Source organism: Colias croceus, chromosome 18 (genome assembly GCF_905220415.1).
Source record: "Colias croceus chromosome 18, ilColCroc2.1".
Taxonomy (NCBI): Eukaryota; Metazoa; Arthropoda; class Insecta; order Lepidoptera; family Pieridae; genus Colias; species Colias croceus.
This window is the reverse complement of record NC_059554.1, coordinates 4,506,052-4,520,326: the sequence shown is the minus strand read 5'-3', so window position 1 is coordinate 4,520,326 and position 14,275 is coordinate 4,506,052. Positions and strand designations below refer to the sequence as shown.

The window sequence follows — 14,275 nt, the reverse complement described above, 5'->3', positions numbered from 1 at the left end:
ATGAATCTCGAGACTCGAGTTACCAATTTCTAAGTAAGGTTTGAAGCAATTAAGAGCAGTAAACAGCCCAAGGCAAGAAGGGCGGGCTCGGCTATATCTTACCGCTTAAATTGATTAATAGTTAATGAGCGAAGTGCTAAACCTTCTGTTTGAGTTAATTAGATACTGATATATATACGTGTTTTAACGTTTTTTAATTGCATTCATAGATTTAATTTTGGAGCGTGTAATGTGAGTTGAACAGATCTTTAGTTACATGAGTGGTATTTTGTTTTTTTTTTATCTACGTATCGATGTAATCTACATAATATAGTATATGGTTTGATCAAGGGTTTGATGGAAAAAATAAACCGGCACTCGCTGAGTTTTTTTTTATTTTTTTTTATTTAAATAATAAAATATTATCAAGAAATAACTTCACAAAGTATTAAATGCTCCCGCGCAACTGAAATTTACTTATTACATAAACAGATATAAAAACTTAAAGTATCTCATTGAGTTAAAGAGTTTTTTATTGTATTGTAATTTTCACAAAAGAAGGAAGTCGCCACAAGTAGTGGTTTTCAATAAGGTATTCATAATTCGATACGAACGTTTCTATTACACAATGAAAAAGCTTTCGAATCGATAAAGAAAATATGCTAGAGGATTTGAACAAAACTGGTGATTGACTCGACCATTTATCAATATAAAAATGTAAAAAATTGTATTAGAAGTCCATCATTTTACCATATGATATGGATACATCATCTCATATTTTTATCCAATTTTGCTTTTTTAATAGTCTCTTCTCTTCTTAAATTGATCCACCTTATATTCTTCATTACTCAGGCCCCGGAATCACAGACACAATAGAAAATCTATTATATCGTGGGCCGATCGGGCCGCTTGGGACTCAATGGGTTAAATCGAATATTTCTGTAAGCATACGTCTGTATAAACTACTTATGTTTAAGATGATGCTAAAAACAAGATGTGCTAACATTCTATTAAAGTGAGATATTATCATGATGCTGCATTGTTCCTAACATTTATAAATAGTGTTAATGTAAGCGTTTCCAGGTAACAATCGCATACCGATAATTAACGAGTCGCGAAGTAATTGCGCTAATAATGTAGAATTGCCACGATTTACACCGCCTCTCGCGTGCATCTGTATTGTTTGATTGAGCTTCCAGCTCTTTGTTACGATAAACTGTATCAGTTAGTGTAGTTTGTAGTGTATGGATAGAATCCATAAAATATAAATAAAGTTATGAACGATCAATGTATCACAATGTATACCTAAAGAGTATAATATAGACTCTCAAGTTTCTTTTAACATTTTATATCCACAATAAAACTTGTGTAAAATAAATTAAGTTTACTCGCATGTTAATTTCTGATTAAAATTAATTTATTTATTCTTTTATATTATAATAACATACAAATTACGTACATGATTGGCAGGAAACTGACTTCATTAACACAGGTCCTAAAAAGCGTCATAACTGAAACGAAATATCATATTTTAGTAATTATTTAATACCATTAATATACCCTTAATAGCTGATATTGCATAAATAAATTATTCTACGAATCGAAAAGTCCATCTATGCGTAAATAATACTGTATATATTATATGTAAATGCATAATGTTTTATGTAAATTAACTAAACTTGCCAATTTTGTTAATGCCTCGAATGAAATAAGGAAGGCTATAAACTTTTATTAATTAGGTAGTCAATGTAAATTGCACATAATTGTTTATAATCTGGATGTGTAGAAAAACAATAATAAATTATTAAAACTAGCAATTTTAGATAATAAAATGGAAGTTAAGTTTTATTACTTCTAATAATACAATAGGCTTATATTATTATTCCCAACGGTTTAATTACACTCTTTCTATGTATTGTATAAATTAATATGTGTTATTATTGTTATATTTAATGTCCCTTGAATTTATTTGCAGTCTGATGACTAACATCTTGAGTCTTTTATTCGTAAAATACGACGTCAGCAAGTACTTTTGAACTAAGTGATTTTAAAGTAATTACTAAGTGACCGTTCAAGAATCTGTTGCAAACCATTTTTATTTTAATTCTATTATTAGCATAAAGGAAGTACTTAACTAATAGTAAAACCTACAAATTTCCAATTTCAAACGTAATACTTGAATTAAAATTTACTATTGTACTATTTCCAGTTTTTAATAAAACGTAATTTAAATTATTTACTAATATTGGTCAGGTAAAAATCGTTTGTTGACACCAATTAGGGTTATGGGTTATCTTGAAAATTGCTCATAATCTTATAACAAGTCTAATGTCCGAGTGACAGATCAACGTCGTCTAAACTCTAACGCATGCATTGCGTGCGCACGCTAATGTGACATTTGGTCACTGGCGGGTCCAAAACGGCCCCTTTGTACGTCGTTTCGTGGAAATCCTTACCACACGCTTACCCAATTACATATTATGTATGTGATTGCACTTTGGTTTATAGTATAAAGGATATTACCCTCCCTGGCCTCGAACGATTGTTTCTTTTGAATGTTACAGGATACTGATATTTTGAGTCATTAGGACACAAGATTATTAAGGTTATTGCAGTCGACGTCTTATCTATAAACATATAAAGGAATTAATTGATGTGACTGAGCTCCATAAAACACGATAAAAATATTATAAATATTTACTAAATATGTAGTTTGCATGAAATTAAAATTCTCTTAATTTGTTCCCAATTTGGCCGAATCTCGATCGCAATAAATCTTTATAACATGTTTGTTTTACGAATCTGTGTATAATTATGTAAATGCTTAGACCCACTTTGCAGTGTCACGTATCGGGTTATTAACATAAAATTATCGCGGTTGTTATCGAGGCTTCGCGAAGAGTTGATAATGTGGGAACAGAGGACGGAGGCCAGCACCTGCGCGTCACGCCTCGGATGTTGCAAGCCTGCTCTTTGTTTGTGTATAGAAATATATTAGAAATTTTGAAGTGAGCTTTCGTGTTCTAACACGCCGAAGAACTTGCCAAATACCACACAAAACACGGTGATTATAAAGTATGCTAGAATGTCAGAAGCTAGATATGTGCTAAAGGAAACCATTATGACTATATAAAAAAAAAGATTAAAGCAACGTAAGAATAAACCCTTTTGTTCGTTTGATATTTGCATTTCATCAGCGTATAATAATAATCAATCCGCTTAATGTAATGTTCAAAATCAATTAACTTCCGACCAATTAATACACATAACGTCATTGCCAAAGATATTAAAATGTAAAAATTAAATCTGTTAAACGATTAATAAATCTCGTTTATCGTCAAGTGACCATTTATTTTCTGGGTTTGCTGAATTGTCTTTAATTAATTCTAATTGAGAGTCCTTTTGAGTCCTTTGCGAGGCGCTTTATTGCAAACGCCCGCATCGTCTCCATGGGATACTAAATTCGACCCTCATGTTGTAAACAACACTTTTAATTTCACACGAAAATCGAACTTCCATTAAGACAACACTAATCGATTTCCCCGAGTATTGAAATCGAAAAAATATACAACGAGAAATTTAAATCAAGTTTCCTGTTTACATTAAGAAAAGCGTTAACGGTAAGTCGCTACAATTCCACATAGAGCATTTCGAGAACGTCCTGATTTAGCTTTAGGAGCGGCCGACTAGTTTTACTTACCAAGAAATTGGGCAAACGGGCGAGCGTGCGGTTATCGGCGTCACATAGTTCGCTACTGTTCGGGCAGCGTCTTGTGTTTCATTAGCTAGAAATCCGGGGACTGTTTTTCCGGGCTTCCCAACACATCCACAATGGCGCCGTTTCCGGCCAGGTTCCCGCCAAAACAGAAATAAACTGACCCACTTGCGCGGCCGCACGTCCGTCCTGTTCGCGTGCTGTCTGCATTTCCGGATGGCTTGTCATATTTATGCTTTATGATTTTATATTTATATTAATCCATTTTTCTGTAACAAAAGCAAACCAAATAATCCACACCTGTTGAGTACAATGTAGAGAATTGAAATTGAGAATTAAAATCATAGTGATTTGTAACTAACGATCGATCGTCATCGCGAAAGTAACTTAGAATGTTGAATGAAATAAATAACTTTTGGATTATTTTACTTTTTTAATAGATACGAATGCCAAATATGCAAAGGAATAAATTTCGCATTATTATCTAGTTGTATTAAGAAACCTTTCACATGCTACGAAAACAAATTAGCAATAATTATTAGCACCTAAAATTATCTACCGATGCGCTAAACGATAATACAAACAGCATAAACAATTTAAATATGTGATTTAATCGTTGGATGTGCAGAGGTACTGGGTACAAAAAGTTGCATAACCGCAGTTTTTGGAGCGGAAAGGGGCATGAGCAGAATTGCTACACCGTAACCTTGCTAACGCCGACAGTTTATATATACGAGTGTACAATATGTTTGTAAACACCTATATTAATTATATTTACATACTACATATATATTATATTAAGTCGGATATTTCATGCAGATTAAATAGAGTTTTTGTGGGAAATTAGAATTACATAATACTAAATATAATTTATATTTTTTTTAAACTGTAGTTAGTTATAAATGTAGAGCTTAGACAAGTTTAAAAGTTATTTAATTAAAGTTTTGGCCGTCTTAAGTTTAAAGTGCATTGAAGATATTTTTTACTAATTAAAGATGCTATTTCATTTTGAATCTTATTTCATACAAAAGTATATTGGATAAGTTTGAGCTTTTTGAAATGTAGAGTTGCATTTTCAAATTTTTAACGTTAATTTTATTTATATTAATCAACATTTTGACATAGACATAGACATTTTCTCTAGGTAAATTTTCACGTACAGGTCAACAAAAATACCTCAATATTTTTTTTTCGTTCTAATCAGTTATGCATATTTTACGGAACACCTAAGTCTCCTAGATCTTAGGTCCATTTATGAAAAACCTCTTAGCGAAATCTAATCTTACAAAACGGCATTGGCAACTTCCTTCGCTTAAAGTTGACAAAGTTTGGGGAAGTACACAAAAAGGCAACGGGCAACCACAAAGAACATTATTGTCACTGTTGGTACAGACTCGACTCGAGATAAGAGCGGCACGCTTTGTCGGCGAAGATGAAAGAGCTAGCACGCGTCTCGCGACGCTTTCGAAGAACGAAGTACGAGGTTCGAGTCCCGCAAGCTAATCGATACATAATTCTGAGAATAAAAGAAAATAATTGATAACAATTCGTATGAAATTTCGATTTATAAGGAATTTTGTGAAACATTGTTTTCGTAAATGATATGAGATAAAACAAGTATGTAAAAATCTCGTAAAAATGTAGTCTCAACATAATTATACTTTAATAAACGTTATTTATAAGTAGGTACGCTAGGTAAGCAATAAATCTATTTTACTGTGAAGTATGAAATAACCGTTATGGGTGTAAAGACGGTTTTAATCTTTATTTTAAACGCAATAAAATTATTTATAATAGCTATTTAATTTGAGCCTACGTATTTTTTATTTGCAAGAACGAAACGATTCGTCGCTACACCTGATCAAAAGCTCATAAGCATCTGCTTTAAGTTAGATGTATTATTATAAAATGTGTTAGAAATTATTGATAATGTTTATATGCATTTTAATTATTGTGCACTTTAATAGTTTATGTTACGGAATAAAAAACATATTTCAAACGATTGTTTCTAAATTGTAATAAGAATGTCGTAAAACTCTACATTTGCTGCTCACAGACTCCGATAGACTTACGTATTGTGGACTTCAATCCGCAGTAAAGTTTGTTTCTTTTAAATATCTATTTGCTAATAAAAAGGTAGGTATGAGTATAGTAAAAAATAAAAATGTATCCATACAAATTATAATTTCACCCGTGCAAAAACTGTTCCTAAAAACGACAGAAGTTCTCATATAACTTTTTTGAAGCGATATCGTTTAGACATAATGAAAATATCCCATACTAACTATCTGTAGATATCTCGGATAGCATTGTCCGAACAACCAAGGTCCATGGCTGACCATTATCTTCGTTATCTCAACGAGAGATCGACGGCGGCTCGTTGGCCTCTGATTGAGCTGTACTTATCACTTGTATTCTTTTTATCTCAATCGATGTAGAACGGCTACTAGCTTATTTCGTGTTCAATTTTGATTCGAGCTTTAACTTTCTCTTATATTATATAGGTTTTGGTAACACGTTCATTCATTGAAATTATATGGGTATATCGTTTGTGTATAGTATGTATTGTAGATTTACACGAGTAGTTCCTGTATTAACGCAACTATAGTTCCTACAATTAAATGAATTCTAGATAATACGTTACATTTATTTTGTAGTAGCTGACTTTATATTTAAGTAGTTATTGTTCTTTAATGGGACTGAAAAAATATAAGCATGTATTATTGGTGTCTAGTGCAATGCGCGCTCAAAAGCGGACGCATTGCGCTGTGCAGAATATGCATAAAAAATAATTAATATTTTTTATTGTCGACGTTATCGCTCGCAACAATGAGCGCTACGCTTGTTCCTAATGAAGTCCTGGCATTTCTGCAGTATCAGCTGGATGTCATGGATGAAGTTAGCATAGAGCAAATTTGCACCAGCAATTTTACGGAAGAAGAGATACGTGACGCCAAATCACTTCTCTTTTCGGCATTGAATATGGCCGACCGGATGCCGTCTCGCAGGAGGGACGAGAAGGGAGAGAGGAGTCTACGGGACATCATCAAGGTGTTCAAGGAGACCGATCCGGACGACGTGCCGACTTTCGTGGCGAAGGATTTGCGTAAGCTGCCTCCCGTCACATTCGACCACGTCGACGTCACCCGCCTTCTTAAGGACATCACTTCATTAAGGACTGCCCTAAAGGAGATGGAGTTTAAATTTGGAGCTTCCCAATCCACCATCAACGATCTGCGTAATGAGGTCGTCGCCCTGCGCGATTCAATTTCATTATGTAGGTCAACGGAGGTTTCATATGTGAACACACGTCGTGGAGCGCAACGTGAGACTTTCGAGTCAGCGAATTTGACGACGCCGCCGGCCGTCGACCGCGTCACGCCGCGCCCCGCCCGACCCGCGCCTCCCCCGGAGAGCCCGCCTCGTGTAGCCAACCCGACACCGGCTGGCTACGCGGCCGCTGCCGCCAAGCCTCCCGTAAAGCGGCAAGAAATCACCCGAGATGGAGATCCCGTTAAGCACAGGGACTCCCCGCGCCGTGCGGCACACTTGTCGAGCGTGAATAGTCATCCACTCGATGAGGAGGGCTTTACAAAGGTAGAGAAAAGGAAGAAGAAAAAGAAGCCCTCCTCCAACAAGTGCGGTACCGCCCCGATCGGTAACAACCACCTGCTGCGGCCCGCCATACCGACGACGCAGCTGTACGTGTCCCGCCTGCACCACTCCACCCAAGCTTCTGATGTAGTCGAGTATGTGCGGGTTAAGACCAAGTTTATCGTGAGGGTCCAGCGCCTGGAGCCGCGCAATAATTTGAATTTTAATTCATTTGTTGTGCGTGTACCAAGCGAGCAGCTGTCGATCTTCATGAGCGAGGAGTTCTGGCCCCGTGGTGTCGTGTTCCGGCGGTTTCGCGGGCGACTTCGCAACACCCAGCCGAAGCCCATTCAGCGAAATATGACACTGCCAGTGCCGTGAATTGTTTATAGTGTAGTGCTTAATAGTTTTAGTTATAAAATATTATATGTATGTTAGTCTGTAAGGTATTTATTCTATGGGTCTGTACAATTTATTGTCTGTTACCTGAAATAAATGTTATAAATAAATAAATAAATAAAATAAATTATTATTTATTATACCTATAGTTATAATTTGATCGTATTATAACAGTGTAGTTTCGTAATCATTCGTGTATTATCTGTAAGGATATCTATAATGACTTGCTAATTTCGATCTGTATCAAATGATGTAACGGTAGCTGTTTTTGCACAATGTATGTAAGTAGTCATTTATTTTCTGCGTGGAGTATAAATAAAAAATAAATTGTTTCAACCATTTTTTTCAAAATTATAATTAGGCTCTATTAGTTTATTAGATAGACTTCAAAATTTCAAATAAGATTACGCCATGTCTTTTACATAAGTTATTTTTAACAGCGAATGTTAAACACATTGAATTATATGTAGGTAGTTATTAAGGATCGTTATACGGCAGTTGATATGTGAAATAGATGTACATAATTGTATGTATATTCTTTCTTATCACCTATTTAATCTACCGTTTACTTGAGCATCTCTCAGTTTAGCAATTGATTGTCGTAGAAAGATCTGTTAAGAAGCTCAACAAAAAATTAAATAACCATTATAAATATCGACATAACAGTTCTCCCAGAATCAGTTTAAGATCATCTACCGATTTGTGACTATAACCTTTTATAAACTGGACTCTATGTATATGAGTGCAGGTTATATATTTCCTCAAACGTGAGTTTGTATGTGTGCTAGCTGGTTCATAGTACTTGGGCGGCAGGTGTTTCGTAGCAGGCCTCCTCCCACTGCGCCGGCGCCGTCTCACGATTTAAAGATCATTGATCTGGTCGAGATTTACTAGCCTCGTACTGGATCTAAGGTGCAATGTATGCAGCCTTCGCCCGAAGGGACTAAGCGCGTTGAACTTCTTTATAAGACATAGGGATTTGTAGATAACAAATTATTTATTGAAACCTTTGTGTAAAATGTTCTTTTAACTTTGTTTTATATTGTAGAGTTCTTTAAATGTTTCTTGTATAAGAAATGACATTAATTGTAAGGAAGAGAGTCAATAAAAAGTCTCTCCAAATCTATACTAATATTATAAAGCTGAAGAGTTTGTTTGTTTAAACGCGCTAATCTCGGGAACTACTGGTCCGATTTGAAAAATTCTTTCGGTGTTAGATAGCTCATTTATCGAGGACGGTTATAGGCCATATACCATCACGCTACGACCGACAGGTCCAGTGGATCCACGGGGGTGAAACCGCGTGGAGCAGCTAGGAATGAATATGTAGCTTGTTAGATCGTAGGGATATCATAATCACAATATAATATTATCTCATCGCTATATCTTCATCGCCTGTGTCAAGTCTTCAGAACAGAACAAGTTTTTTATTACCTCATTTTTTCTATGGAACAAAAGTACTGCTGCATACAATAAAGAATCTAATTATTTAAACACGAACAAGGAACACGGAAGCTGTATCGATAATAATATTCATCACAGCAACCTTATTCGCATAGAAATAGAACAAATACGCTGTTTAAAACGATAGCACTGCACAGCTTTAACGTAAATGATGACTTGAATATATTTGTTACATGTAACAACAAATAAAAATACCTCCCATTAAATAATTAATGAGTAAATCGTAACTTTACGAAACAATATTTATAGTAGGTACAATAAATATTAGATCGAAAAATTGGAACAGTTTCTGAAGGCGCGTTGGAATAGATTCTACAGCGTAGTTGTTACAGCAATAATTTACCAAAGATTCGTTCCACATCCGAACTTTCTAACATTTTGTAATTGGATCGGCTACCGTCTTCAATAAACCCGGCTATTAATGCTGTAATTAAATCGTGGCTAGTAATTCGTTAACTGCCATTACTAAAGTGCGTGAAGTGCATTACGGTTTATTATCAATTAACTGTCATAATTTGAACTTTTATACGAATGTGTTATTTATTTATTTATTTATTTATTTAATTTATTATATTAATGAAAAATAGATGAATGAAACAAAATATTTTTTAATTAAAAAGAGCAGCACAATATCTTTACTACGATAACTTTTCATTGATGTTATCTCGTAGAAATTTTATACTGACATTTTTACTTATAAATTATGATACTGAAGCATTACTGAAATAGGTATTATAATATGTTTACGACACACCCTATTGATCTTCTTTCAATATTAAAGCTTACACGCTTATCGCAGTAATCCTTTACAACCAAACGTGTAATCGTAGTAATCACACAACTCAAGACTATAAGATAAACCAATTACATTCGTTTTATTTCGTATGAAAATGAAATTATCTATCATCAGCTATATGACGTAACACTAGAGGTAGAGGTAGTAACTAGTGGATAGTGGTACGTTCAGTAATCATGGGAGCCGTTGAACTTACGAACACTATAACAGTTTTTGAGTTCAACTCTTATTATAAGTCATGTCATTATTTATTTCTTTCGTAGAACTTTTGTAAGATAAAAACGCATGCTGGACCAGTTTCTCAGAATAATATAAATGTGAAACTAATTTGTTTTTGGGAGATTCTAAAATAAAGGAATAATATGTAATGGCCTAATATAATTTCGAAGTGTTATCCATATATTTGACCTATGAGAATCAACATGTTTATGATTTTAATTAAAATATTATAAAACTACAACTTTTTTCAATGGATAATAATAATAAAACCTCCAATAATGCTTTTGATAATAATGATCCAGTAAAGTAAATAGGTATCATACTAATTATTTAAAGATCTACATAATTAATTTAAACAAAGGTCATTTCGTCGTCAAGGTGAGACATTTAGGTCACGACAGATAAACACTTTTCATACTACGAATTTTATTATACTCGATATAACCTCTAAGTGGTTTAAAAAATATCTTAATAGTAAAACATTCATCCATTTAATTTAAACATAAATGATACATAGTCATCAATTTGAAAGGGTTACGAGGCCGAAAGGAGGACGTTATTCATCACCCACAGTGCGTAATGCACTCAAAATTTATTTGCGTTTAACCAAGATACACTGTCGTCCCTTTTAAACCTACGTCCCTTTGAAAACACACATCCTTCACTGTTATTCTTTATGTAACTTTTACGATTCCAACGCTGATCCATTAATTTATACAAAAATAGACCTATTACAACCATAAAAGACACCTCCAGAGCATTACTTCTGTCGCATTATACGGTCAGAATTACTATACTCACATTAATATCTTTTTCGATTACTTCGAGACAAAGGAGGTCGTTATTTAATCAGTAATTCGAATCGGTACCGGCAATTTATTTGTAAGTAGTTCCAATGTTGTTTCGTCAGTAATTTTTATGTTGGTAGCTTACACGTGTGTATAAAGACACATACACATATACATTTAAACATGCCTCATTCAACTATGAATGGGATGCTGCAATGTAGTTAGGGTTACCAACCGTTAATTTAAATTACATTTCTTTTTTAAATTGCAACTCGTAATAATGGACAAAAATAACATATCTACATATTATTTCCATTTTATTATACACAGTAACCTTTTTTACAAAATAAAAAGAAAGAGAGATTGCAGTCATTTTTATTTCACATGTAATTTGTCCATTAAGCTATCTCATTGGAAGCTATAACAAGACAGCAGTAGACTTAATCACTACGACGGGAAACAACAATTTAAGTACTAATAAAGGTGAAAGTATAACCTTACCGGCGCCTGCGATCTCGATGCATAACCCTATAAATAATGCAGCATTTGCGAATGTAGGTGTAATTCCCACGGTGTGCGAAACTGGTCGCAGATAAGCTGAAACCACGCGGCAAGTTAAATTAGTGCTTCGGTGACAGTTTCCTGCCACACCACCGGCTCTTATTTCCACAGTCAATTGAAAGGGGTTTGATATCCTTCTGAACCAGCGACAGTTGAACGCAGCTAGCCTGGCTGTCAGCTACACTGGGCTACATGCTATAATTTATATCTTGCATGTGTCAAAGCGGCTATTTGAAACAGAGCATATTCCTATGTAAGGCCTCGAATTAAATAGACCATTTGTTTACTAAAGGCAACTTGCAAATAATTTCTTGCAATAACTTGCAAATACTTTTTTAAATTATTTGGAAACAAGACTAGCAATAAAGCATAGAAATCTATAATTTTAAAAATGCAGAAGTAAATTTTTCACTGTCCACTTTATTACGAATCTATAAGCATTTTATAGCAACCGCGCACAAGCGAGCTACTTGGTTACGCATCCGAAGCGTCATTAGACATTTTTCGTTAATTAAGTTTTCATGTCAGCGTTAAAAAGTAACAACGTCATAATTTAACAAATAAAAGCTATCACTGAGCCGTGAGATGTTTTGAAATGACAATTTTTTTCCGTTAAGAATTCGTTGTTAATGGACTGTTTATTAATATTGTATTTAATTAACCATACCGGTCCTGTACGAACTGTCACTGGTTGACACTCGTGGGAAAATTTGCTTGGTGTCTTGTCCTTTTGGAATAAAAAATGATTTACTAGCTTCAAAAATATAATTTTATTTTTATTTGAGAAACATTATTACGAAATAAACATTTAATTTATAAACTGTAATAAATTTCTTCATAATATATCAACGGAATAAAAAATTACTTTTGTAAATTAGTTACGAGTTACGACACGAGTTACAAGGAAAATTTCGAATTAACAAACCATGGGATCGTAATTGAACCTTATCGATAAGTACAACCATGTATATTGTATATATACTTACTGTGTACGTAACCTACTTTGCGCAAAAAGTTAATTAATTAAAACTACAGTTCAGAAAGCATATACGAAATTCATTCACTTGGTCATTTTTTTCATGGTTACAGTTCATCTGATTGTTCCAGTCTGTTAGACAAATCATAAAGCAACCACTGAAGCTTATCATATGTACGCGTGGACTGATCGTCCATCTAATACGCTCCATTTACGAATCATTCAAGAAACGCACACACACACAGTCATATATGTACACCTACACAGAGATACATCAACATCGACTTGCCTATGACAATTTTTTGTTTTATCTGTATTTGATAAAGATTTTTTTAATACGATATTGTACATGTAACAGAAACCTAAAGATATCTGAAAACGTTAATCAAATAGTATTTTAGCTACGTTGCTATTCATTTCAGCTAGATGCTGTAGTATATCCTAAATAAATAAAGTTCGAATTTAATCTGAATGTAAGTTAAAACAGTAAATAAATCTGATTTCCAGATGACACCAAATGAGCGCCCAAACCGAGCCGTTAAAAAGTGTACCGTTTTATTCGAATCGTCATTTTATCGCCCGTTCCTGTATTTACATCTGAAAATAGCCCGTGGCGACATCTCATTAAGGCCGTCAGCGATCGGCACCGCTTTGAAATATGTCTCATTTAACCCCGACACTCCTCTAATAGCTGGTGAAGGGTTAACCACAAATAAATACGGAAGTGGGCGACGCTCGCGTCTAAGTCGATTTTTAATAGTTTTTAATTAGGAAATAGTTTAATTTTTGTCCCGTTGAAATAACATTTGACACCACGTCACGATAACAAATTAGCGTGAGAAATGTTTGTAAACATGCTGATGAAAGCTCACAGATGGACAGATAACGACGGCTGATAATTAATTCTTTAATTAATGTGTTATTTAATTAATGTGTTATTTAAAGTGATGAAAATCGTGTTGTATTTTGGTGACTTATCTTAACTTTAAATTAAATTAAGATCTTTTGATTATAATTATTTTCACTCTATGGTTTCTTAATGGTTGCTTCTTTCACGAACTGAACTGGATAATGTGCAGATATTAACTTGACAACACATAATCATATCTATTTAAAAACAAGTTTCCTTTACACAATGGTTACATAAACACATTATTATGCACCCTTATAAAATCATCCCTAGCTAGAGCATATGGTAGATGTCCTTTTAAGTCCTAAAACGCGTTCCTTAAAAAGACATTGGTATTAAGTTTCAATTATTAAATCGACACACAGTGGGGTCCCGTTGGAAGATGCCGGATGACCACGCCTCTTCCTGAATTAAAAAAGATGACAGTTATAAGAGCCACCCTTATCTTTACGGGCAAAGGGTTACAATATAATAACAGGAATTATTAATTATTGATGTACATAATAGATGCTTCTAGCGATACGTTTTTTGTCGTCTTTAAAACTGTATTTTATGTTCCAGATTTCAAAATTGATCTATTAAAATATAAATTAATTGTACATTTATTACGCATTTATATCAAAAACAATTTTAAGTCATAAACTGGACAAGTTTTAAAACAAGTCATAATTGGTTAAAAACACGGCGTATATATATTACAAATAAATAAATATTTTATAGATGTAATTGCTTATATATTCATAATTACATGTGAGTCACACAAAGTCAAATGCCAAAATATGCAAGTCTATACAGGATGTTATATCGCGGGTCGCTTAAATTTTTACGTAACGTCCTGTTACGTACGAATGGCATAACATCCTTTGGCTGTAAC

General features: G+C 33.9%; 2 protein-coding genes across 4 annotated transcripts in view; one reads left to right on the top strand and one right to left on the bottom strand.

Moving 5' to 3' along the window:
• LOC123699439 (ATP synthase subunit d, mitochondrial-like) overlaps positions 1-11,517 on the bottom strand; it is a 30,036-nt gene extending 18,519 nt beyond the window's left edge. The window contains exons 1-2 of one of the 2 annotated variants that reach the window (XM_045646369.1): positions 3,680-3,740; positions 1,439-1,490 (exon numbers count right to left, since the gene is read on the bottom strand). In XM_045646369.1, coding sequence (XP_045502325.1) covers positions 1,439-1,488 — 50 coding nt within the window. In that variant the 5' untranslated portion in view covers positions 1,489-1,490; positions 3,680-3,740. Of the gene's footprint in view, positions 1-1,438; positions 1,491-3,679; positions 3,741-11,455 lie in introns of those variants that run through there. The other variant, XM_045646370.1, reaches the window with a different exon arrangement.
• The window catches only part of LOC123699438 (ETS-like protein pointed), a 100,664-nt gene that overhangs the window by 31,166 nt on the left and 55,223 nt on the right, over positions 1-14,275 (top strand). The gene's annotated exons all lie outside the window — the stretch shown is intronic.